This window comes from Lactuca virosa, chromosome 9 (assembly GCF_052849685.1).
Source record: "Lactuca virosa cultivar CGN04683 chromosome 9, Lactuca_virosa_CGN04683_v6, whole genome shotgun sequence".
Taxonomy (NCBI): Eukaryota; Viridiplantae; Streptophyta; class Magnoliopsida; order Asterales; family Asteraceae; genus Lactuca; species Lactuca virosa.
In genome coordinates, this window is record NC_136434.1 from 96,519,425 (window position 1) to 96,543,890 (window position 24,466).

The following is a 24,466-nucleotide window of genomic DNA, read 5'->3' on the forward strand; positions in this document are numbered from 1 at the left end:
TCTCTCTTGATAGTTTTGTAGTGGGTGGTGGTAGAGATACAATTGGCATTCAAGGGGGCTACAAATCTATCTTCACAGTTTTGTAGTGTGTGGTGGTAGAGAAACAATTTCATGTATATGAAATTTTCTAATTGTGGACCATTGATTAACTTTTGATCTAATGATTTTCATTAAAGGAGAATTAACCGTAAAGGGGAAAATCATTCGTATGCAACCCTTAATCTTTTTCACTTGCCATCGATCGCACAAAAGATGCATAAAAAACGAGGTACAAATGTCGACTTAATAAATCAATGACAATCTTTATAAACAAGAATGAAACATGATGACACACAAAATGATTGATTACTAACTTCATAGGCAGAATAAGATATCCTTGAAGCGAAATCACTTTAAAAACCACCCAATTTGATCCATTCTCATGAGAATGATAAAATAAAAGACAAACATAAAGTACAACTATGTGTCTCACATTCTTGTGAGAATGAGATTAAATAACAAGTAGAACACATACATTATCAGAGAATGATATAATGAAAGAATAAAAAGAACATGAATTACACGTACAAATATGATATTCTCACGAGAATGATAGAAAAAAAAATTGAGAATGAATTTTTGTGTATGATTTATTCTCGTAAGAAAGTAGAACTCATTTGTGATGTATGCCTCCAGAAAATGTATAATTCTTGGCAAAATGGACTTATAACAAACCTGAAATGCTATGAGTATCAAGAAAAAAAAATCAAAATGATTTGAGGATGAAAGAAACTTATTTAAGCCCTCAATGGAATAAAATGACTGCAAAACGAAAATCATATGAGGATCAGGGAAATAAAGAAAGTTTCAAATGTTATGAGGATGAAGGAAACTTACGATATGGGTGGATGTAAATAAAAGAGTAGGATTTGATGAAATAGTTGTACATAGTGCTCATTCATTTGTACCTCTTAAAATTCAACGTTTGATGAAAATGTTTTTTTATAGCAATAAAGATATATACTACTATAAAGATAAGCTTATGCACAACAATTATCCAACTGTAAAATTGCATGAAATGGTAGTGTACTTTAGGCAAATGACTGTTTTGGTTTGTTTAATTCTGTTAAGAGGCAACATACTTCCAAAAACTTGTACCTATAAACCGATATATGAGCTGAGCCAACAGGGTTTCCAAAAGAGCAAGAAATAACGAAAGGCAGATAAAAAAACATCAAAGGTTTCAAAAAGCCGAATCACAACAGAGATCTTACTTTGTATACATGAGAAATCAATTGACAAATAGGCCAAGTGCATGAATAATGCTGTAAATACTGCTACAACCTCTGTGAATCTAACCTCCTATCTAATCTAATCTAAAATGTACATCACGCTTGGTTAAAGATCGGGAACATTCACACTAAACAATCATCACTTCATATATCATCATCATCATCATCCATGGTTGGAGGAGGAAGTGGTGGAACCGCCAATAAAATCACCTCAGATGTTTCTAGAACTTTCCTACCAGTCATTTCAGTCTTCTTTGAAAGGGTATCTGATCCTTCAATGGTTTTAGAGGAAATATTACCATCATTAACGGATGACAAAACCTCGGGTTCTGGTAGACTACTTGTTTGTGCAGAGGCAATTAAAGAAGTGAAGGTGCCAGATTCTCTTAATCCTTGCATAATCACCTATTCAAGTAGGAGATATGAACAAAATAATAAATAAACTTGGGCAGTTTTTGGTACATGCATCAAAACTATCAAAAGTAGAATGGAATGGAATGTTAAGATAGAATAAAGGATTCCAATTATTTGTGATTCCATTCCATCATACCAAACAAGTCACAAAAGGGAGGGTATACAAGGGAGAAATAAAAACTACTTACCATAGGAGCATAGATGCGAGTCAAAATTCCCTTCCTCATCAGTTTCATATTTAAAGCTTTATCAGTCCATACAACATGTTCACGATACCTGTAGAATTTAAGTGTCAAGAAGTAGTAAAGGCCCTATTCACATTTTTTGCAAGATATATGACTATACATTATGGTATCACTTCATCAAATCTAAATACAAACTATATAAAAAAAGCACAGAAATTCTTACCAGCTTAGCATCTCCTCCTCTGTTGCAGTTGATGCAATTATAAAAGCCTGCAGCCAGCACAATTAATGAGATCATCAAGATCATATGACAAATTATCCCAATTAAAAACTTATTAGGATGTTCTAATGAAGTTGCAACATTTACATTCTTGCAAAGTTTTCAAGTTAAAGTTGGTTATTTGCTCATTATCGTCATGATAATTCTAATATTTACAAGTTAAATTTTCTCACTATCTTTCAAAATCAATACTCACAGATCTGTCAAATTCCAACATGAAGCATCTTTTAACATCTTCTTTTGTAGGCTTACAGCCACATCGGTCACGCCTTGATGTCAGATCTGAAAACTTGGTGTATGTATAATGCAGAACAGCAGCCTCATCCAGTTTGATCTCACTACATCCAGTCCACACATACATAAAACTTATTAAAGATCCACTTGCTAAGCTGCTGTTTCTTTTCTACTTAATGGGGACAAATACAATACTTGATCCAGTAGGCTATATATGTGTGTGTTTCTTTATGACTTAATGCAGAAAGAACGACTCAATAGACAACAAGTAGTAGTAGCTGATTTGATGTAATATGACTATAATATGAGTAAGGGAAATGGTATGTATTACTTTGGAGTCTTCATGTAGTTGTGCCATCTATGTGCACCATTAGGACGCAAATGATGTTGGATACGTGCAGCAGACTTCCCATTTCCATATGTCAAAAAGTAGTTAGGATTATTACGAGTTGATTCTTTGTAATTCCCAAAATATGTGTCTTTTGGTAGGTGATCATAATTCTTCTTGAACATTGACACCTGCAGAAATAAGGAATTAGAATGGAATTGAATTCCAATTCCCATGGAATCCAACAAAACAAACGAGTTTTATACCTCACTGAAAGGATCCTTTATATCATCTCGTTCTACACTGCTCTCCTACAAAATGTGACACAGAATATCACTAATTCAAAGTGTCTGCTTAAAGTTAAAATAAAAAAAAATAAAAACAACATATCAATCAATAGAGAGCCATAATGAACATAACTTACATAATTTGGAAACACAACCATATCAACATTTTGAGGGACATCTGACAAAAGCTTTCTAAGAGAGTATTCACGAGTGCCAGCTGGATGTATCAATTCATCAGTATCCAGATGAAGGATCCAATCCAGGTTAGCTTCCTACAAGTGAACAGAAAAGACCATGTTATTAAATGTACACAAAGATTAATCACAAATTCACAACAAAAGAAAATACAAGTTTTTCTTTTTTTTAAAGATAAGTAATGATACCCTTGCCATGACAATAGCCATTTCCATATTAAGGGACTGCTTGACAAACAACTCATAGTTGCATGGTTTGTAGAAGAAGCTTGAAAGCCATGTCTCATTCCATATCCGACTGAAGATCAAAATATGGTTTTCATAGGAATTTATAAATACAAAATGAATACTTAAAAAAAAGGGGGGTAAATGTAACTAACCTCTTGGCTTGTTTTTCTTCAAGTTCTCTTGTCCTGTATATCACCTTGACCTCCTGTGAATAAATTATGTTGAATATGTTTATTGGAAAACAAACTAACACATATCATATATGTTATGAAAGATCAAAACTTTGTAGTAGATGTAAACTCACAGGGATAGACTCCAAGACTTTAGATACACCTGGGGATGCGGCTTTTCCTTCCACAAACAAGAAGAAGGTTGAAACACCAATGATTTTATGATAGAAGATCCATGGTAATATTTGATCTAAGCCAGCAGAAGTACTTGTAGTAATGCATATCTGTAATAAAAAGATTTTTCAGTATAATGAGTGTTAGTGGGTCTTAGGAGTTTTTAGTTAGTGGTCTAACATGTTACAGTTATTAAGTTAGTGGTCAGGTAATTATATAAATATGGCCTATCTTTTAGTTTTTTTTTGTTATCACAAGCTCTACTTAGCTGGTGTTTCTTTTTGACTTAATGGATTTAAGCACCTAATCTGGACAACTATTTATGGCTGTTTCTTTTTGACTTAATCAAGACAGAATGGCATCCTAGCCCATCCTACTAGAGTTAACTGGTTCATTTATTGAATTGGTTATAGTTTATTTTATTTGCAAGGTTATTGTTTTTATTTTATTGATTATGAAAATTTGTGTTGAATTTAAGGTACTAATGATGTTGTAGTTAAATATAATTACAATTGTATCATTACTTATATAAAATAAAAATTTCAGTCTATAGCAACTTCTATATAGACAGATTTTTTCATCATCGTCATTTCTAAATAGAAAGGTAAAATGGTTCTTTACTATATTCAGACAGTTCATTCAGGTTTAAAAAGAAACAGCCCATAACTTGATCCAGTTAGACATCATTTACCAATTCAGCCACTTTATTTACATAGGATTTAATGAGAAATGAAAGAAACAACCCCTTAATCCAGTACGTTATATATGGGTGCTTCTTCTTGACTTAGTACAAAAAAAATGACTTAATAAAGAAAATCAGGGAAATGTGACTTAATAAAGAAAGTCTGGGAAATGTGGCATACCCCAATTAAGTGCTAGCTTTTTACAAATTAGTCATTTATTTTTCTCCATCCACTTCCCAAGTGGGAAATGTGACACCCTTTTCCTTTGGCCTATACACTTATGTATTGCGTTTGCAATGGAAAAATAGCAAAGGGTTTTGTAGATTCTTAGGTTACTATATCATCGGTTCATAATTTGATCCCACTTTTATCCTACTAGCTTCAGGAAGAAACATTGTAAATGCCGCTGAATTATGATATATCAGATACGATATTGAGCCCTAACCCATTGAGACAAGCATACACCTTTTTTTTTTCAAAATTTGAATCGCAGTTATCTTCAGAAAACCTAAAGATTCCACGACAAATATATCCATGAAGATTAACATACCAATTATTTGAAATTCATATAGTAATAGACTATGACTTTTTGGGTTCAAACGGGAAATTGAAGACAAGCACATGATCAATAAAAAACAATCTCGTTTTCCCAAATCAACCAAAGAATTCATCGAAGAGAAAAAATAAAATTTGTGGATGTCTGGATGATACCTTAGGTTTTAGATCGGATTTGTAGTTGAATTTCCAATCCCTATAATAAGGGAAGGAAATGGAGCGGCTTTGACCCAATAGATCCGCACAATTCGAGGAAGAAGTTCGCGTAAGCTGTTCGGGGGAGGTAGAAGCATCCATACCCGGGAACTCAAGACGATCTTTGGGGCCCCACCGGGTTGTTGGATCATCGATTTCGCCACGCCATTGGAGAAGGAAGGCGAAGGCTGCTAGAGAGAGCGGAAGAACTGTGAGTAAGAGCAAGATTTTTGAATTGAAAAACTGAGAAGATTGTGCTGAGGATGACGACGAGGAACCGGGTCTGAGAGAAGAATATAGACCCGCCATTGATGATCGATGATGATACAAGAATCAAGAATGCAAGGAAATGGACAGCGTTTGTTGTGGGCTTTGGGTGTGTGAAATACTGAAAGAAGGAGAGCCGTTTTGTTGTTGCCTGTTGGTGTCTTGGTGTTGCCGTCTTATATTTAAAGTTTTAAACTTAAATATAAAAGTTTGATGCATCCTACAGCTTCTATATATTTTAGGGGTATTTAGATTCTATGTTTTGTAAATTCGACCCCCAAAATCCAAACTTTCCATCTCCCTATGTATGACTTTAAAGCTTCCTTGTGAAATACCTTGGATCCAATATCATCGTTGTGACTTAACCTATGAAAGCTTTGTAAACGTACCAATAATTAATAAAGTCATGTGTAAAGTCATGTCGAATATACAAAGCATGTACATTCACATCAGACGTGGTTTTACCAAGAAATCAACTCCATAATCCACTAATTCGACTCTAGGATCAATAAAGATGAAATCTAAGACTCATTCAAGGCATTGGAATGAAATACAATGAATGCAACACATGGCAAATAAACTCATGAATATTTGGAAATAACCATCATGTTTATCCACTGATTTGGGATGAAAAACCGCACATTGATGATCACCACACTAAGTTTCCAACAATCCTTAATCATGGGTGTCTTTGAGGGTGTGCGAGGTGGGTGGCCGTTCTGGTCTATGTCGTGGAGGGGACCAATATTACATATGATTCAGTTCAGTGTCTAACAATCGACAATCCAGTAATCAAAAAGACAAAAGCTCATGTTTTTTCTAATTTAAATAGTTTATGTTATAATTAAAAATTGCAACAACTCACGTTTTGGAAAATTGGGCTTAACATTAAAATTGCATTTGGGCTAATGTAAATTTACGGCAAACAAGAGCTTACGTTTTGTTCTAATGCCAAACTTTCAAATTCACAGCAACTGCAAAGCTCAAACAACGTTTATGTTTCTTGATTTTCTGATTCCGCTGGACTCTACCTCTTGTTTTTTGTATTGCACTTTGCTCTGATTTTTTATTGTCAATTGCAATTAAACAAGTGTTTCACTATTTCTAATTTCTAAATTTGACGACCTCTCATTTTTATATTCTGATTGTTGTCGTGGATTAACGAATGTAACATGGTAACACATGTATTATGAATGACTGAATTTCTAACTTCACATTAGTGCATTATGAAATGTGAGACCTGTTTTGAGTGATTTCTCTAATTACTATTTCCCCTTAGTTTTTGTAGTTATGTTCTTGTTTGTGGCATAGAGAGAGAGAGAGAGAGAGTTAAGGTCTCAAATTGGGGCTCTTGATAGGTTTGTCCAAAATACACCTCAGTTTCTTCTTAGAATAAAAAATATTAATGTTGATAATACAGGTGTTGATAGAGATCAAAATTAAAGTTGTTAAAGTCTTACTTCCGGTCTACAAAGTCAAAAGAAATATTTAATATTTAATGATTGGACAATGATAGCTATTGAGAATGAGATATTGGAAAATATTGATTATGAAGAGTTGAAGAACAGTTTTGCTTGCAATAATGCTATGATAGCATCGGGCTTGATGTAACTCTCTAAGTTTATATATCGTATTATCGTTCTTTTGTTTCGATTGTTTTTATAACATTTATCGAGTTATCACCGTATGAATTAATTTTGCTTATATATAAAAAAAATTATATTTAGGGGTCCAATTTTATTTTTCACACATGGCTTTCAAAATCAACGCGACACCCTTGTCCCTAATGTTTTATCTAAAGAGCATAGTTGCTCATTATATATGTTTTTTTATGAAGAGAATAATTGCTCATTATAGATGTTTCGATGAAGAGCTTAATTGTTCATTATAGGTTATTGCAATGAAAAACGTAATTGTTAAATCTCAAAAAATTATTGTATTGCTTCTGCCATATCTTACTCGCTAGACTTTTCTCCAATTTTATTCTTTTATGTGTGAGACAAATGAATGATATTATGATATTAGAAGTTATGATGAGGAGATAAGTACAAATGAAGACCTTTTTATTTAGAGTAAAACTTGACAAACTTGTAAACTTGTCTCAGTGTTATTTTTTTATGATCCTTTGAGATGTTAATTAAGAAACAATACATTTTTGAAATTTGATGAACCATGGGACTTTCGCTTTAAAATGGTGGAGTTATTTCAAACAGGCCTAAAGAGTAATGTTTTAATTTGTATAACATAAGTTTAAGTAAACTAGGTAGTAGATACTAAGATTAGTGTTTAACTTTAAACTATAATGAGTTCAGGGAAACAAGTAGCATGCATGTAGGTTATACTACCATTGTGGCATTGTCTGCTAAATTGTTCTATGTTAAGAACTACAGTTTATGATTTTTTTTTTCTTGGATTAACATTTTGCCATGCATGAAATCATGGTAAATACTAGAAGTACGAGAATTCCTCGATATGGACAATCTACTAGCTAGTGTGACACCTAGTAGATTGGGGAAGGACATAGCAAATGTGCTCATGAATTTTCAAACCATAGTGGATTGGGGCAAATGCATACAACATAATTAATTAAATAAGTAATATCTATTCACCATAAGATAATTAACAAAACATCGTGTTTTTATTTACGTATGTAACGTTACTCTCTGATACCTTGTAGCTTTATTCGAGGTCTTCCTACATGCATAAATCAAAGGCTCAAAAAGTTGGTGTTACAAGACAGATATTTTCTCACAAGCAATAAACAAAAAAGAAAAATAAGGATTATCAACACAATGGCAGCATCAGATTAGTGACTAAATTAACGATCACAAATACTCAACCCACCGATGGTGTAACGAATGGATAGTAATTGCACAATGATGACAATTATTAACAACTGTTTACTTACCTATAAAGAAAAGGATGTATTTTCTAACATTGATAATAATGATTTCCTAACCACTTATATAAGTATATGAAAATTCGAGGGGATTAATGAGAATTCTAAATTTGGCTTTGATAATTATTTTGGAGTATTAATTAAAATTCATGCGGTGTTGTGATATTGTTGTTATTACTTATTAGACTGTGCATACCACGTTTCAAAATCAAATACACCGCTAAATCAATCACATGTATGGTTGAATCACTACGGAGTGAAGGACGCCAGGTGTAAGAACATGACATGTTGGATCTAACCTATCATGTTCTAAGTCTAACCAAGAAAAAACAACACTTGTTTTTACTCAAAGTTAAAAGAAAACGTCCATCACTTCTGACTTTTATTGGTTACGGCATTTTGTTTCCTATTAGCTATTACACATAGATGCACAAAAACACAAACTAAAAAGACAATCACATAATACCAAAAAAAATACTTTCATTATTTAATGGATTTAATAATTTATAATTATTTTTTTATTGTTTCTTAAAACTGTTCTAGTTTTAGAGATAATTGTGCCATTTACAAAACTAAAATATGATAACATGAATATTAAAAACGATTCAAAGCAGAATCATAAAATATCAAAAATGGATGAGATCATTTTACAATGATCATATAAATTTATTTATAGTTCGCATAAAAAATCAATGTAATTGCGAAATAAATTTTTTGAATGGTGTCTACCAAAAAAAAAAAAAAAAACCTTCAAAACTTTTTTTTTTTTTTTTAAATCAGCTGATATATTTTAAAATACACGTTTATTAACGGTTTATATATTACAAAATACATTAATAGATTATGAAATACACTCACATGTTGCATAATAATAATATAAATTTTTTCTGTTTTGTTTTTCTATTTTCAAAGATATTTGTGCTCAAAAATATTATGAATGAGTTGTCATTATAAATACCAAAAAGGTGGCCTTTTCGTTTTGTCAAGTCGACCACCCATTTAACCATTTTTGTTATTTTTTGTGATTTTTCTTAGATTAAAATTCAGTGTTTGACTCGTTTTAATGATTTGGATTTATTTAATGATATGCTTTGTATAACTTATTTTTGATTTTTAATATTAAACATTAAAGAGTCATGTGAAATAATAGTTTGAGTACATTTCTCAAGATATAAGTGGTATAACATTTTCTTTCAAATTTAATCAAAACAATACTCATATAACTCACTCATTACCATTGAACAAAATCAAATTTGGTGTTCACACCAAGTTGAGTGTAACATTTGGTGCATAGATTGAAGATGCTATTATCCCAACTTACAGTTTTATTAAAGTTGGGGGGTAAATATAAAATACCAAAAAAAAAAAGGTTAAAAACCAATACACTTGAGAAAATGAACAAGTACATGCTAAAAATGTGATACAATATAGTTATACAAGACATTTTGAATTATTCATTATCAACTAAAGTCTAGAAGTGTTGCCATGATTTTCCTTCAATTTTGTATAAGTCAAAAATAGTAATCGTGATGTTTACAATTGAACATTTAAATGTTGATAGCATTTTTTGTATAAGAATTTTCAAAGATGACATAATAATTAATAACTACCTCCTCAGTAGCTTCAAGACATCACCAACAAGATGCAACGATCCAGTTACAAGAACCTGTTAATAATTAATTTTTCCATCTTTAGTCGCTCAACAAACAGCCTTTTGTTAATTAGGGGTTATTTGGTAAATTTTCATTTGTTTGGAATATTACCTGAAGCCTAAGTGAAGGGTTTTCTCTAGCAGATTTTCTTAACCATGAAACTGCCAAGGGTAGTGATGGAAAAACTGCACTGCAACTAAAGTTTCCATTTGCAGGATTGCAGTGAGATATATCATCATCATCATACAGGAATTCAGGAGGTGGTGAATTTTCAACAGCTTCCATCTTCAGTTTCACACTTTTGTTTACCCCAATGTCTGCAATGCATCAAGTATGTTAAAACCTTTGTAGCCTATTCCCGACCAATGATAAAGATGAGAAAGGGCATTCTCGTCATTTACACACACACACACGCGAGAGAGAGAGATAGACAACGTTTTGGGCAATTTTTGTTTCATTGATATTAGTCTCAGTCAATCTGTTATGTCATGTCAATTGTCATGTGTAACAAATGGGGCCTTAAAAATTAGTGGGGTCCGCTAGTCTCTAGAATGTGGGATTTTGTTTGCTTAATAATAAAAAAAAAGTAAAAAACCTTTTCCATGAATAATTCTTTCCCAAACTCTTTGGAGGTTGAACTGCCATGTCAGATCCTTTGAGGGGATGCTCAAAGGGATGTCTGAAGAACCAGAAGTAACCTTGCTGTATGTTGAGATACTTGGGACAAAAATTGCTTTTGAGAAATCAGAACCTGCTCATGTTAATGAAAATTATTTTTTAAAAAAATGATATTCAGCAATAGTAAAAAAAACATATATAATATGAAATACCTGATGAAGCACATATATCCACAAGTCTTGGAAGAATAACTTCTGGATCTCTCATATCCATGCAATTAAACAACAGAATCTGATAAACAAACATGTACATTACATAAGCAGCTGTGTTTTAACTAATATAACAAAATGTGCAATCATGATTTTTACCCTTTTGGATATTGTTTTAGATTCTTCCTGTTGAATGCAGCCATTACTACAAACGTCTTCCACGTTTTCACCTTTAGAAAAGGAAGATGAGACTGGTCTATGAATCTTTTCCTTGACAACATTAGAAAACCATTTAGCACAAGCATCCATGCTCTCAGGACTATGAGCTCCATCCAAGTAAAAGATCAACTCCCCACAACAACTTTTATCAGATCCCATTTGATCATTTAACCCCAAACACGAGTCATGAACTATTTGAGCCCTTCCTGGAAGATATGCACTTGAAAGACCCCTCAAAAATGCCTCTGGTAAACTGTTATAACTCACATTTGGGAACAATTTTTCCCAGTTTCCTGTAGTGTTGAGCCAACTTTTACAAAGAGAAACAGCAAGCCCAGCATTTGCAAGCTGGTGATCACCAGATAGACTTAGCTTCACCCCTTTCAACCTTTCGTATGTAAGTGGTGCTACTATTTGCAATGGAGCCTAACATTCATTATTGGAAAGGAAGCTATTTAGTTTCTTATTGTTTCCAACTTTATCCATACAGAGAAAAAAAGAGGGTCTAAGGGTACCTCCACTTCATGTGCCCTCTGGTTAAGAACATCCATTGCTTCAGGAAGTTGGGGTACAGTGAATGCAGGAACTTGAGGCTTTACAGAAGACATTAAAAAAAAATACTTTAACAATGGAAAACTATCAGAGACACATATGTAGAGTAGTTTGAATGTACCTACTTCTTTGTACCTTAAATATCCCAGCTTTATGTGAAGCAATCTTTTCAAGAGTATCTCCTACAGTTAAAGCACTAACCACTATATCAGACTTGTCAAGAGTTGAAGAGATGTGTATTTTGACCATTTACTTATGAACATTTTGATTTGGGTTATTTGGTAAAAAAGTTAGTTACATTGTGTGAAGAGAACTCACCGAGAATTTCCATGTGATCAAAACCAAGAGAAGTAATGCCACACACAGTAGGATCCTGAATCTGCAATGGTGATCAGATTTCAGGTAAAAAAAAGAAAGGGCTTTTTTTAAAACATTTTCTACCCAAAAAAAAAATGATAAACAATGAGATGAAGAAAAAAGTAAAAGAAAGGTGTATTACCACATTCGTTGAATCGTTTTTCCCTCCAAGACCAACTTCAATAATAGCAACATCGACCTGCAATGAACAGAGTAATGGAATAAGCAAGGTAATGGAATGAGTCATTACATTCCATTGTCATGTTTGGTTGGGAATGGATCATTAAAACATATTGCATGCTATGCACAATTAAAAACCTAAATGAAACTAGAGATTTAAAATTTTATACCTTTTCGGATACAAATATCTTTAATCCCAGTAGAGTAAGGAACTGAAAGAGTGGAGGCATTGGCAGGTCTTCTGTGACTTTATCCTGCCAAATTACATATCCAGGAAAAAAATATATACATATCAGAACCAGCTATTAAAGTTCATCAGACTATTTTTAGTAATGATGTAATACCTTCAACTGATGCCAGCAACCCCAAAAATATAGTAAAAATTGCCCTTCGGATATTTCCAACCTACACATTCAGCATTTAGATTTAGAATAAAAATGTTAAAAACAGATATACAGGATAATTCTATATGATGTAAAAAGAATGAAAAAATGTAACACAACTAGATACATACCCATTAAGACGAAACCTTTCTTTCACATCAATTAAATGTGGAGAAGTAAACAAGCCAGTTTTAAAACCACTCTCCCTTAAAATTGCTTCACAAAATGTGCATGTTGAACCCTGATATATTATGAACTTTATCAGAAGAAACGAAAAAAGAGTGTCCAAAGAAATGTTAAAATTTGTCATTATAACAGTTATAGTCACTTGTTATTCACCATCACTTCTAGAGAGAAAGGGTAAAATGGTCATTTACTCAGATTTATCATCATTTATACATTCAGCACTTGATGGAAGAAAACAAAAAACAAGCACCAAGAGAAAATAAATGGAAATCTCTATGTATTGAAGATATGACTTGATAACAATTCAGAAAGATATAAACAAATGGATGTAGATGTACCTTTCCTTTGGTTCCAGCAACATGGATAATGTTAAGGTCAGCAATTTGTTTCTCTATGCCTAATATCTGAAATACAAAATCATAATAATATTTAGGCAGATATCTATGATATGCATTTCTCATGACACATTTCCATATTATCAAGTTACCTGGACATACATTGACATCCTCTCAAGCTTCTTGTATTTAGCATCTGTATTTGCATTTCCATCACGTCTTTTTCCAGTGATCAGAGATGAAAGCGCTTCCATGGCAGCTTCGTATGTAAATGGTGAATGCAACTCTTGCAAGCTTTCACTGGCTACACTACTACTGTTTCTTGTTAGCACAGTTTGAGAAGACATGTTTGCATATTGTAATCCTGAAACATTTGGATTTTGCTAGGTTTTAAGTTTCTGTTTAAGTGTTTATTCCGAGTATCAGACAAAATATTTGTAAGGGTCATGTATACCTTTCTGATGTCTCTTCTCAAGTGAATGAAATGCTTTAAGTGCAGTGAGATTGTAGGCATTTAGAAAATGAGTAGAATGTTGAATTTCCCATGTTCTTCTATCAACGTGCAGGAGTTCCCTCCCACCAAGTATTCCTCGCCTCATGTAAGTGTTCGAGTGTACATGCATTAGACGACTGTGCCCACAGCTCAATAGCGGATAACTATAATGTTAAAGGATGTTGGAATCAGAACAATCGAAGTAACAAAACTGGATTCTAAACAAAATTCGTAAATTAAAAAGTAGAACTTGACAATTCACAACTCTTCTATACTTCGCAAATCATATCCAATAGTAAAAGCCACACCGAGTATTCTTAGCTTACAATTAGGTATTGTGGATCGACAAAAGAAAGTATATTTACAGTTAAGGGGCCCAAATTCATAATTATAAGTTGAAGAACTCACTTGGCAAAAACAGAGGAGAACCTAGGGCTCCGGGAAAGGAACTTGTGTTCGATCTTTTACACGGGTGATGTAAGGCTAGAGCCGCCGAAGAGGGATAGGATGAGACGCCATTAATGGGTTCCTCTGTCCTTGGTGAGAGATCAGAGAAGTGTCCCGAGCCCCGACCGAGTGAACGGAAACTATGCTAGGCAAGATTTTGGGGCGGCAAAATCGTTCCATCGGTGTGGTGCTGATGTATGTCAGAATGTGTATCCCACTCGCGGAAGAATCTTATCAAGAAGTTGCAGAAGTGGTCCTTGCACTATCAACCTGTAGACAAACCACACAGGTTAGGGGTTTGATATCAAACCCAAAATACCGAGAAGCAAAATGTATTGAATAATAACCAAATAGGATGTACCGGTACTAGCAATGAGATTTTGAAGAGCCCCGACTAGCCTTTGCGGCTTTGTATAAGGGTCAAAAATCGAAAATTTTGGTTTGGGTTTGGTTTTAGAATTTGGTAAAACCGAAAGAAACCGAACCGAATCGATTACTTGTACAAAAATATATATTTGATATAAAATATAAATATGTTTTGCTTAATAATGACACAAGTAGGAGTTGGTTCATGTTGTTTTGCTCTTTTACTTTGAACGTAAGCTAGACGGAACTTATATATGGCCAGGGGTTTGCGCCTCCCCCCCCCCCCCCCTTATTTTTATTTAAACAATTAGTCCATAACTATTCAAAAAGTTACATATTATGCTTAAAACTATAAAATTTGACTTTGGCCCCTCCTGTTCTTCAAATTTTATACATATTCTATTCCCCCCCCCCCAATCAAAACTTCAAGCTCCGCCACTGAACGTAAGGTCTCGTGTTTGAAACTTGGCATGCGCTTCTTAATTTATTTTTCTAAACACACTCAAGTTATCCCACATCATTCCATGAATGGAACCTAAGGTCTTCTTCAAGCTTATTAAACAATATCTATTTTCTCATATACTTAGGTTGTCCCACATCGCGAAATAGTTGTTCTATTTCTGAATAGCAGCGCCCTATCCAAACATATTCATATAAACAATCATATATTTTAACGACATGACGGAATTAATAAAAAGATTAGGAAAGGATTATATCTGAATGATGCGTCAGGATGGATTGACGATGGATTGTTTGGATTATATGAATATGTTTGGATAGGGCTCTGCTATTCAGAAATAGAACAACTATTTCAACAGAGGAAGAACTTTGAGATCAACTCAAGTCTTAAACACTCAAATTTAACTTGTTTATTTCATATGGGCAAAGGCCCTATTTATAGGCTCAAAGGAGTCGGTTACATAATTGAATTGCAATCGTATGATTGCAATATGACAAACATATTTACATTATAGCCCCCTAGACTATTGAGGGACTAACACTTTATGTTACATCACAAATAATACTTAATAATTATTCTACCGACACTTATCCTACCGACACTTTTAAACAATTACATTAATAAAAATAACAATCCCTTCCACATTGAAAGGACACGTGTCTTTAATAATGTCTTCAATAATAATGGCTTTATACGTCATTGCTTACATCATTCCTCCCGCCACCGATAGGACAGATTTTTCTGAATGATGTGTGCTTTGGTCATGGCTGGTGTTAGTCTTCCATGAAAGGTGTTTCTTCTATATTTTCTTTACAGTGACTACAATTATGTCGTGGTGCATGCATGATGTGTTTACAAAGTTGTTTCTTAAGATCAGCGGGTAATTCAGCTAGATGATGAGAAAGTTTTTCGAACGGTTGTTCGAAAGTTTCAATTGCTTTTAATGCTTCTGGAGTGATTTCACTGTCTGTTAGAGAATAGATAACGAAAGTTTTACTGGCATAATTTACTCTGACTCTTGATTTTTGATCTCTTCCGTTGCCTATGCGAGATGATGCTAGATATACACGAGCTAGTGCAAAAATTAGATGATCTTGTGTTGGTGTTTCATGAGGTAGATCATCTTTTGTTGGTTTCGAGCCGTTGCTTATTCCCATATTTGCAAAAGTGATGCTTGGAATAAGTAATTGAGAATCTTCATCAAAAATTGGATAGCTTGAGTGCATCTTGATAAATAATCATCGTTCTTGTTTCGCAAATCGTGTTTTATAGTTTCTGATTATGGTTTGTACAGCGGATGGAAATTCACTGATGCAGTGAAGATTGGTGCCTTCTAAATAAACGGTGTCAATAAATCCATGGATAAAATAATCCCATAAAGTCATAGGATCTGATAAATCAGCTAGAAAAACTGATTTGGGGCCTGGACGCCTGGCTACTGGATAAAAGCCCATCGGAGAATGAACTTCGGTGTATTGAATGAGACTATCCCATAGTTTAGCAAATTTTTGAGTAGTTGGTTTTTTCATGGCTTATTTTTCTTTGGTTGATGGAATGGCTTCAAGGGCGATTTTTGCGTTTAATTGGTTAAGAGACTTTGGGATGGATACAGGTTTTTGTGGGGTAAAGCTGGATATGGGTTTTTGTGGTGTAAGGAGAACTGTTTTTGAACATCCGACATTATCTTTTATGACTGCTTTGTATGCTTCGTTGTATGCGGCTTCTGCTTCATTTTTTGTTTTGTAACTTTTGTGAATGACATTTTTTCCAAGAATATATGAGTTGGCAATTCCCCAATCGTTATATATTCCTTTGTTTTCTCCATTGAAAATCACATACCATTTCTTTGTGTTTTTATGATCGGCTTGAAGTGGTGGATATTCTTCTTGGTTTGTTGTCATAGGTTGTTTTTTTGTTTTATGTGGCTGACTATCATCGGATGATATTTCTTGAATCTCTTCTTTTTGTTGCTTTGTTGTTGAGTTGCTAGCTGCTTCTTCTTTAGGTACTGAATGGGATGATAAAAATTGTAATGTTTGTTGTAGTTGTTCTTTTTCACGTCTGACTACTTCAAGTTGTCTGATTAATGATTCTTCTTGCTCCTCTTTTTGTTTGAACTGGTGTTTGATTTGCTTCATGATTGCTTCCATTTCAATATATCTGCTGATTAAATATTTGCGTTTCTTGGGTACCTGAATGATTGCTCATATTTGTTTGCTTTTAATATTTTAAATGATGATATGAAAATTTTCATATCAATGTATGCTTTTGGTGATATTTTCATATCATTGTATACTTTATCATTGTTTACTTCATATGGTATTTTCATACCAATGTATGCTTTAGCAATGTATATTTTGGATGGGTTAGATATGAGGTTTCCCTCAAGTTCTAATCCCAATAATACTTTTTCCATAGGATCATGTATCTGAATCAGAATCAGTTGTATATGCATAAATATCTATGTCTGAATCTATATCTGAATCTTCTATTGGTTCATATCCAAGATCATATGCAATTTTTAATAGGTTTGTTTCTTTTTCTTTTTTAGTCTTTTTTGGGCATTCATAAGCTTTGTGTCCGTCCTCTTGACATATCCAACATTTACAATCTTTTTTATTCGATGGGCAATAATTTGTTTTAGATTGATATTTTTGTTTATATTGTTTTCTAAAAATATTTTCTTTCTCCTTGTTTATAATATTCTTTATATTTAGGTTTATAAGTTTGTTTTTTCCAAATTTTCTTTTTATATTTTTGTCTTTTATTATCTTTACAACCATATTGATTAACTTTATTAGAAAGGATGTCACAACATAAATCAATTTTTGCGTCTTGTGTTGTTTTTTGTTCTAAGCATTTCTTTTGCATCCATGTTTTTAATATACTTATTCGTGCTCCTAGAGTGTCTGTAATTTTATTTTGTTGTAGAGCTTCTTGAAAATCTTTTATTACACTTTGGCTTACTAATGATGGTAATTTTTGATAAAACATATCTAATGCTACTTTTTTTCTAGTGGAATCTAAATTATAATAATGTTCAGAATATTCGCATATAAACGGATCTAGATAACACATATTACAAATTCGTAGATTAGTTAAATGCCATAATGATTCTAATTGAAAAGCTTCTTGTGATACTTTATCTTCAATTTGTTTTCCTATAAATTCCTGAATAAGACGACTTAATATATTTTTAAATGTTTCCATAGCATCAGTAGTAGCTATCATCATTGTTTCGGGTTCATCGAGAGATGAGAGAAAACGATATGCGTTACCTTGTGTTTTATGAATGATATAATTAAGAAAATGTGTTGGGTGTAAATTTCTTAATTCTTCGGTTAATTGAATTTGTACTCCCATTTTATTACTCCATTCTTGAATTTTCGCTTCAGGATTTTGATCACAATCAATAAAAAGAATATTTGAATTTGTTGGAAATGTAAATAATTTAGGTATGTATTGAGGATATATTTTTTCCCATTTATTTTGTTTATTTTTAACCATTCATTGTCTATATAAAAAATTTTCTTCTAATGAAGGTGGTCCATAAATATATTGACTTTGATAATCATCTTCAACATATGATTGTTTTCGTTTTAACCCAAAATTGTTTTGTGAATTTCTATATAGATTTGAATAAGGATTTTCGTCATCTGAAGAAAAATCATATATTACTTCTGCGTCATTATTATCTAAATTATTTTTTATTTCTGTATTATTTTCTTGAATTTCGGATGGAATTTCTAGTGCTGCGAATAATTTAGTTAGTGTTTCTACTTTTTCTTGTAAAGTTTCCATATTAATAAGTTGTGTGTATTTTTAGAAATGAAATCTTTAATTTCTTTTTATGAACGAAGTAGTTATTATTAGCGGTTTTTCTATTTATTGAGACATATTTAACAAATTAATCTTGTTATCTTATCTTCAAAAATTTTTATTTGTTCTTGTTTCCAATTTATATTATTATTTATTATATGTATTGCTTCAATATTGGATATACAATTAATTATTGATATGTTAGAATCTATTTTTAAATTTAAAAGAATTTTTTTAGATTGTTTCAATGTTTTACGAAAAAAATTTAGTTCTTGTTTATTTGTATCTAGACTTGAAAAACTCATGATTATAACTTTATAACAACAATAATTTAGTTTTGTTTTGGATTAAAGTTACGATTAAAATTTATAGTTTTTTTTAAAGATGATAGTGATAGTAGAGTTTATCATGACTATTAATTTTATGATGATTATGATGATAAATCATAACGATGAATATTCATATTTAATATTTATGATGATATAAAAACCTTCTTACGACAACTGTTTCAATTGTTGGTGAATTGATTTTTAATAACGATGACGGATATGTAAAATGATGAATATTCATTATCATGTTTATGATGTTGTATATGCATTTATTCTTATGAACGAAAGATTGAATATTCAAGATAATTATAAGAACGTTAGTTAGCTCTGATACCAAAATTAACGACATAACGAAATTAATAAAAAGATTAGGAAATGATTATACTTGAATGATGCGTCGGGATGGATTGACGATGAATTGTTTGGATTATATGAATATGTTTAGATAGGGCTCTGCTATTCAGAAATAGAACAACTATTTCAACAGAGGAAGAACTTTGAGATCAACTCAAGTCTTAAACACTCAAACTTCACTTGTTTATTTCATACTAGGCGTATTCCCGCGCGTTGCGCGGTAAAACAAATATATGGTTATATGTTGAAATTTGTAATTTTATCCATGGTTTTTGGTCATATTTTATATACAGACCTATTAAAATTGGAACCTACGACCCTAGAATATTGGAACCGATCCTGGAACATGTTATGTCGGTTTTTAATATTCCAAAACTGCTCCTAAAATTTTCGATATTGGGTATCTCGTTTTTTATTACGGAATAAATTGATTGACTATTACAGCATATGAAAAAATAATTAACAATATTAATTATTGATAATGTAAATACAACGAAGTAAAGGAAAAGTTAAATTATAAGTAAAAAGATGTTTATAATTGATGTCAGAATATTCTCTAATAGATTCTAACCAGACTAATAATAATTATAAAACCTAAAATGAGTTTTAGCCCTCATATGTTATTAGAAAACATAAGTTAAAAAACAATTAAACGATTTGTATTTTATGAGAGTCTTGTGCCATTATGCTTTTCATTAGCATCACATAAAATTAGAGGTGCAAATTGCAATGGCTAAATCTTATTTCACTTTTAATTACCTTACAGTTAAATCATAAACGTCTTATTTAAAAAGATCACGAATGATTAAACGATTTATAATCAAATAATAGCATACATTGATACAAATGTATCATCTGAAGCATTAAAAACAGGTAAATATGAGCAAAAATTATGCAAGTATATATCGGGAACATTTTCCCAAACAGAGCAAAATTATAGCACACATGAACGAGAAACACTAGCTTGTCTACGTACGTTGAAGAAATGGAAAGTCGAGCTACTTCAAATCAGATTCGAATTACGCACAGATTCCAAGTATCTACTTGGCTTTTGGCGATATAAGTTACAAGAAGATTATTGTCGAGGACGATTGATTCGTTGGCAATTACAATTACATCAATTTCAGCCATACCTCAAGTATATCAAAAGCGCCAACAATCATATAGCAGACACATTGACAAGAGAATGGAAGCCATCATAGAGAAACAACTAAAAACATTCCTACTCGAATATGGAAGAAACACCTTTCATGAAAAGCTAACGTCAGCAATGACCAAAGCACACATCATTCAGAAATATCTGTCCTTTCGGTGGCGGGAGGAATGACGCAAACAATGACGTAAAATGCCATTATTATTGTGAAGACACGTGTCCTTTCAATGTGGAAGGGATTATATTAATGTAAATATTATGTCGGTAGAATTATTTGTATTTGTCGTTGTATAATTATTGTTTGTATGTGTCATAAAGTTAGTGTCGGTTAGAAATCAAATAAAGTGTGTAACCCTCAATAGTCTAGGGGGCTATAATGTAAATATGTTTGTCATATTGCAATCATACGATTGCAATTCAATTATGTAACCGGCTCCTTTGAGCCTATAAATAGGGCCTTTGCCCATATGAAATAAACAAGTTAAGTTGGAGTGTTTAAGACTTGAGTTGATCTCAAAGTTCTTCCTTTGTTGAAATAGTTGTTCTATTTCTGAATAGCAAAGCCCTATCCAAACATATTCATATAATCCAAACAATCCATCGTGCATTTAAAAGTGTTGGTAGAATAATTATTAAGTATTATTTGTGACACATACAGTGACGGAGCTTGAACTTTTGATTTGGGGGGGGGGGGGGGGGGGGCGAAAGTATAATAAGTATGAAATTGGAGAACAGGGGGGTCAAAGCCAAATTTTATAGCTTTTGGGCCTAATATGTAAAAATTTTAATACTTAAGGACTAGTTGTGACAAAAAAAACAAGGGGGGGGAGATGGATTTTGTAGGGATTCAAGGAACTTGTGAATAATGTGGCTAACTGGCTATACAGTCAGTTGTTTATGGTGTGCCAAACAAAGCTCTAGCTTCCCGGCTTGGGGGGGGGGGGGAACTCCTACCGACACTTTTAAACAATTACATTAATAAAAATAATTATTAAGTATAATAATTATCCTACCGACACTTTTAAACAATTACATTAATAAAAATAACAATCCCTTCCGCATTGAAAGGACACGTGTCTTTAATAATGTCTTCAATAATAATGGCTTTTAAAGACACGTGTCCTTTCAATGTGGAAGGGATTGTTATTTTTATTAATGTAATTGTTTAAAAGTGTCGGTAGGATAAGTGTCGGTAGAATAATTATTAAGTATTATTTGTGATGTAACATAAAGTGTTAGTCCCTTAATAGTCTAGGGGGCTATAATGTAAATATGTTTGTCATATTGCAATCATACGATTGCAATTCAATTATGTAACCGGCTCCTTTGAGCCTATAAATAGAGCCTTTGCCCATATGAAATAAACAAGTGAAGTTTGAGTGTTTAAGACTTGAGTTGATCTCAAAGTTTTTCCTCTGTTGAAATAGTTGTTCTATTTCTGAATAGCAGAGCCCTATCCAAACATATTCATATAATCATTCATATATTTTAAACAATCCATCGTCAATCCATTCCGACGCATCATTCAGGTATAATCCTTTCCTAATCTATTTATTAATTCCGTCATGTCTTTAAAATCATCATTCAGGTATAATCCTTTCCTAATCTATTTATTAATTCCGTCATGTCTTTAAAATTGGTATCAGAGCTAAGTAACGTTCTTATTATTATTTTGAATATTCAATCTTTCGTTCATAAGAATATATGCAGCATCATAAACATGATAATGAATATTCATCGTTTTACATATCTGTTCATAAATAATCATATTCAAAAGTCATCGTTATTAAAAGTCAATTCACCAACAATTGACTTTTATTATCTATTCGTTTATTATAAGAACGTTTTACATAAGTAACGTTCTTATTATCTGTTCGTAAGAAGGTTTTAATATAATATGTACCAAGAAGTTAAATTCACAATTCATCTTTCATAAAAGTTTTCAACTCTCCATATTACAAATTTAATATCATCACCCCACTATATTAAATTCTAAAAACTTTATACGTAACTTTGAAAAACATTATCATTTTGTTTTTATAAGGTTTAATTATGAGTTTTGTAAGTTTAAATATTAATAAAAAAGAACTAAATTTTTTTTGTAAAACATTGAAACAATCTAAAAAAATTCTTTTAAATTTAAAAATAGATTATAACATATCAATAGTTAATTGTATATCCAATATTGAAACAATACATATAATAAATAATAGTATAAATTGGAAACAAGAACAAATAAAAAACCTTGAAGATAAGATAACAAAATTAATTTGTTAAATATGTTTTAAAAAATAGGAAAATCACTAATAATAACTACTCCACTAGTAAAAAGAAAGTAAAGATTTCATTTACAAAATACACACAATTTATTAATATGGAAACTTTACAAGAAAAAGTAGAAACATTAACTAAATTATTTGCAGCATTAGAAATTTCATCCGAAATTCAAGAAAATAATACAGAAATAGAAAATAATTCAGATAATGACGCAGAAGTAATCTATGATTTTTCATCCGATGATGAAAACTCATATTCAAATCCATATAAAAATTCACAAAATAATTTTGGATTAAAACGAAAACAATCATATGTTGAAGATGATTATCAAAGTCAATATATTTATGGACCACCTTCATTAGAAGAAAATTTTTTATATAGACAATGAATGGTTAAAAATAAACAAAATAAATGGGAAAAAATACCTCCTCAATACATACCTAAATTATTTACATTTCCAACAAATTCAAATATTCTTTTTATTGATTGTGATCAAAATCCTGAAGCGAAAATTCAAGAATGGAGTAATAAAATGGGAGTACAAATTCAATTAACCGAAGAATTAAGAAATTTACACCCAACACATTTTCTTAATTATATCATTCATAAAACACAAGGTAACGCATATCGTTTTCTCTCATCTCTCGATGAAACCGAAACAATGATGATAGCTACTACTGATGCTATGGAAACATTTAAAAATGTATTAAGTCGTCTTATTCAGGAATTCATAGGAAAACAAATTGAAGATAAAGTATCACAAGAAGCTTTTCAATTAGAATCATTATGACATTTAACTACTCTACGAATTTGTAATATGTGTTATCTAGATCCGTTTATATGCGAATATTCTGAACATTATTATAATTTAGATCCCACTAGAAAAAAGGTAGCATTAGATATGTTTTATCAAAAATTACCATCATTAGTAAGTCAAAGTGTAATAAAAGATTTTCAAGATGCTCTACAACAAAATAAAATTACAGACACTCTAGGAGCACGAATAAGTATATTAAAAGCATGGATGCAAAAGAAATGCTTAGAACAAAAAACAACACAATACGCAAAAATTGATTTATGTTGTGACATCCTTTCTAATAAAGTTAATCAATATGGTTGTAAAGATAATAAAAGACAACAATATAAAAAGAAAATTTGGAAAAAAACAAACGTATAAACCTAAATATAAAGAATATTATAAATAAGGAGAAAGAAAATATTTTCGAAATAGAAAACAATATAAACAAAAATATCAATCTAAAACAAATTATTGCTCATCGAATAAAAAAGATTGTAAATGTTGGATATGTGAAGAGGACGGACACAAAGCTTATGAATGCCCAAAAAAGACTAAAAAAGAAAAAGAAACAAACCTATTAAAAATTGCATATGATCTTGGATATGAACCAATAGAAGATTCAGATATAGATTCAGACATAGATATTTATGCATATACAACTGATTCTGATTCAGATACATGATCCTATGGAAAAAGTATTATTGGGATTAGAACTTGAGGGAAACCTCATATCTAACACATCCGAAATATATATTGCTAAAGCATACAATGGTATGAAAATACCATCTGAAGTAAACAATGATAAAATATACAGTGATATGAAAATATCACCAAAAGCATACAGTGATATGAATATATCACCAAAAGCATACATTGATATGAAAATTTTCATATCATCATATTAAAAGCAAACA

The 24,466-nt window shown here is 31.7% G+C and overlaps 2 protein-coding genes across 2 annotated transcripts; both read right to left on the minus strand.

Annotated features, from left to right (window-relative positions):
• Nucleotides 1-1,203: 1,203 nt before the first annotated feature.
• Nucleotides 1,204-5,642, minus strand: LOC145138641 (glycosyltransferase-like At2g41451). The gene is made up of 11 exons (XM_079072686.1): nt 5,160-5,642; nt 3,726-3,875; nt 3,574-3,626; nt 3,383-3,491; nt 3,137-3,271; nt 2,979-3,023; nt 2,716-2,903; nt 2,347-2,488; nt 2,094-2,140; nt 1,874-1,961; nt 1,204-1,676 (listed from the first exon to the last, which is right to left on the minus strand). The coding sequence occupies exons 1-11, from the start codon at nt 5,505-5,507 to the stop codon at nt 1,416-1,418; spliced, it is 1,566 nt and encodes a 521-aa protein (XP_078928812.1). The 5' UTR covers nt 5,508-5,642; the 3' UTR covers nt 1,204-1,415.
• Nucleotides 5,643-9,750: 4,108 nt separating this feature from the next.
• Nucleotides 9,751-14,212, minus strand: DFC (DHFS-FPGS homolog C). The gene is made up of 16 exons (XM_079071605.1): nt 13,957-14,212; nt 13,510-13,712; nt 13,208-13,419; nt 13,059-13,124; nt 12,666-12,775; nt 12,496-12,556; nt 12,322-12,405; nt 12,114-12,170; nt 11,933-11,993; nt 11,750-11,796; nt 11,578-11,655; nt 11,003-11,488; nt 10,847-10,925; nt 10,612-10,767; nt 10,128-10,333; nt 9,751-10,030 (listed from the first exon to the last, which is right to left on the minus strand). Exons 2-16 carry the CDS (start codon nt 13,676-13,678, stop codon nt 9,971-9,973), a joined length of 1,932 nt encoding a protein of 643 aa, XP_078927731.1. The 5' UTR covers nt 13,679-13,712; nt 13,957-14,212; the 3' UTR covers nt 9,751-9,970.
• Between the last annotated feature and the right edge of the window lie 10,254 nt (nt 14,213-24,466).

What these genes read in the sequence shown, in the direction of transcription:
- LOC145138641 (XM_079072686.1), bottom strand. Translation starts at nt 5,507, where the DNA reads ATGGCGGGTCTATATTCTTCTCTCAGACCCGGTTCCTCGTCGTCATCC. An exon ending in AAGTCTTGGAGTCTATCCCT is followed by an intron (nt 3,627 to 3,725) that starts GTGAGTTTACAT and finishes ATTTATTCACAG; the next exon opens with GAGGTCAAGGTGATATACAG. An exon ending in GAAGAAAAACAAGCCAAGAG is followed by an intron (nt 3,492 to 3,573) that starts GTTAGTTACATT and finishes TTTGATCTTCAG; the next exon opens with TCGGATATGGAATGAGACAT.
- DFC (XM_079071605.1), bottom strand. Translation starts at nt 13,678, where the DNA reads ATGCATGTACACTCGAACACTTACATGAGGCGAGGAATACTTGGTGGG. An exon ending in TGATCACATGGAAATTCTCG is followed by an intron (nt 11,797 to 11,932) that starts GTGAGTTCTCTT and finishes CTTTAACTGTAG; the next exon opens with GAGATACTCTTGAAAAGATT. An exon ending in GGATATATGTGCTTCATCAG is followed by an intron (nt 10,768 to 10,846) that starts GTATTTCATATT and finishes TAACATGAGCAG; the next exon opens with GTTCTGATTTCTCAAAAGCA.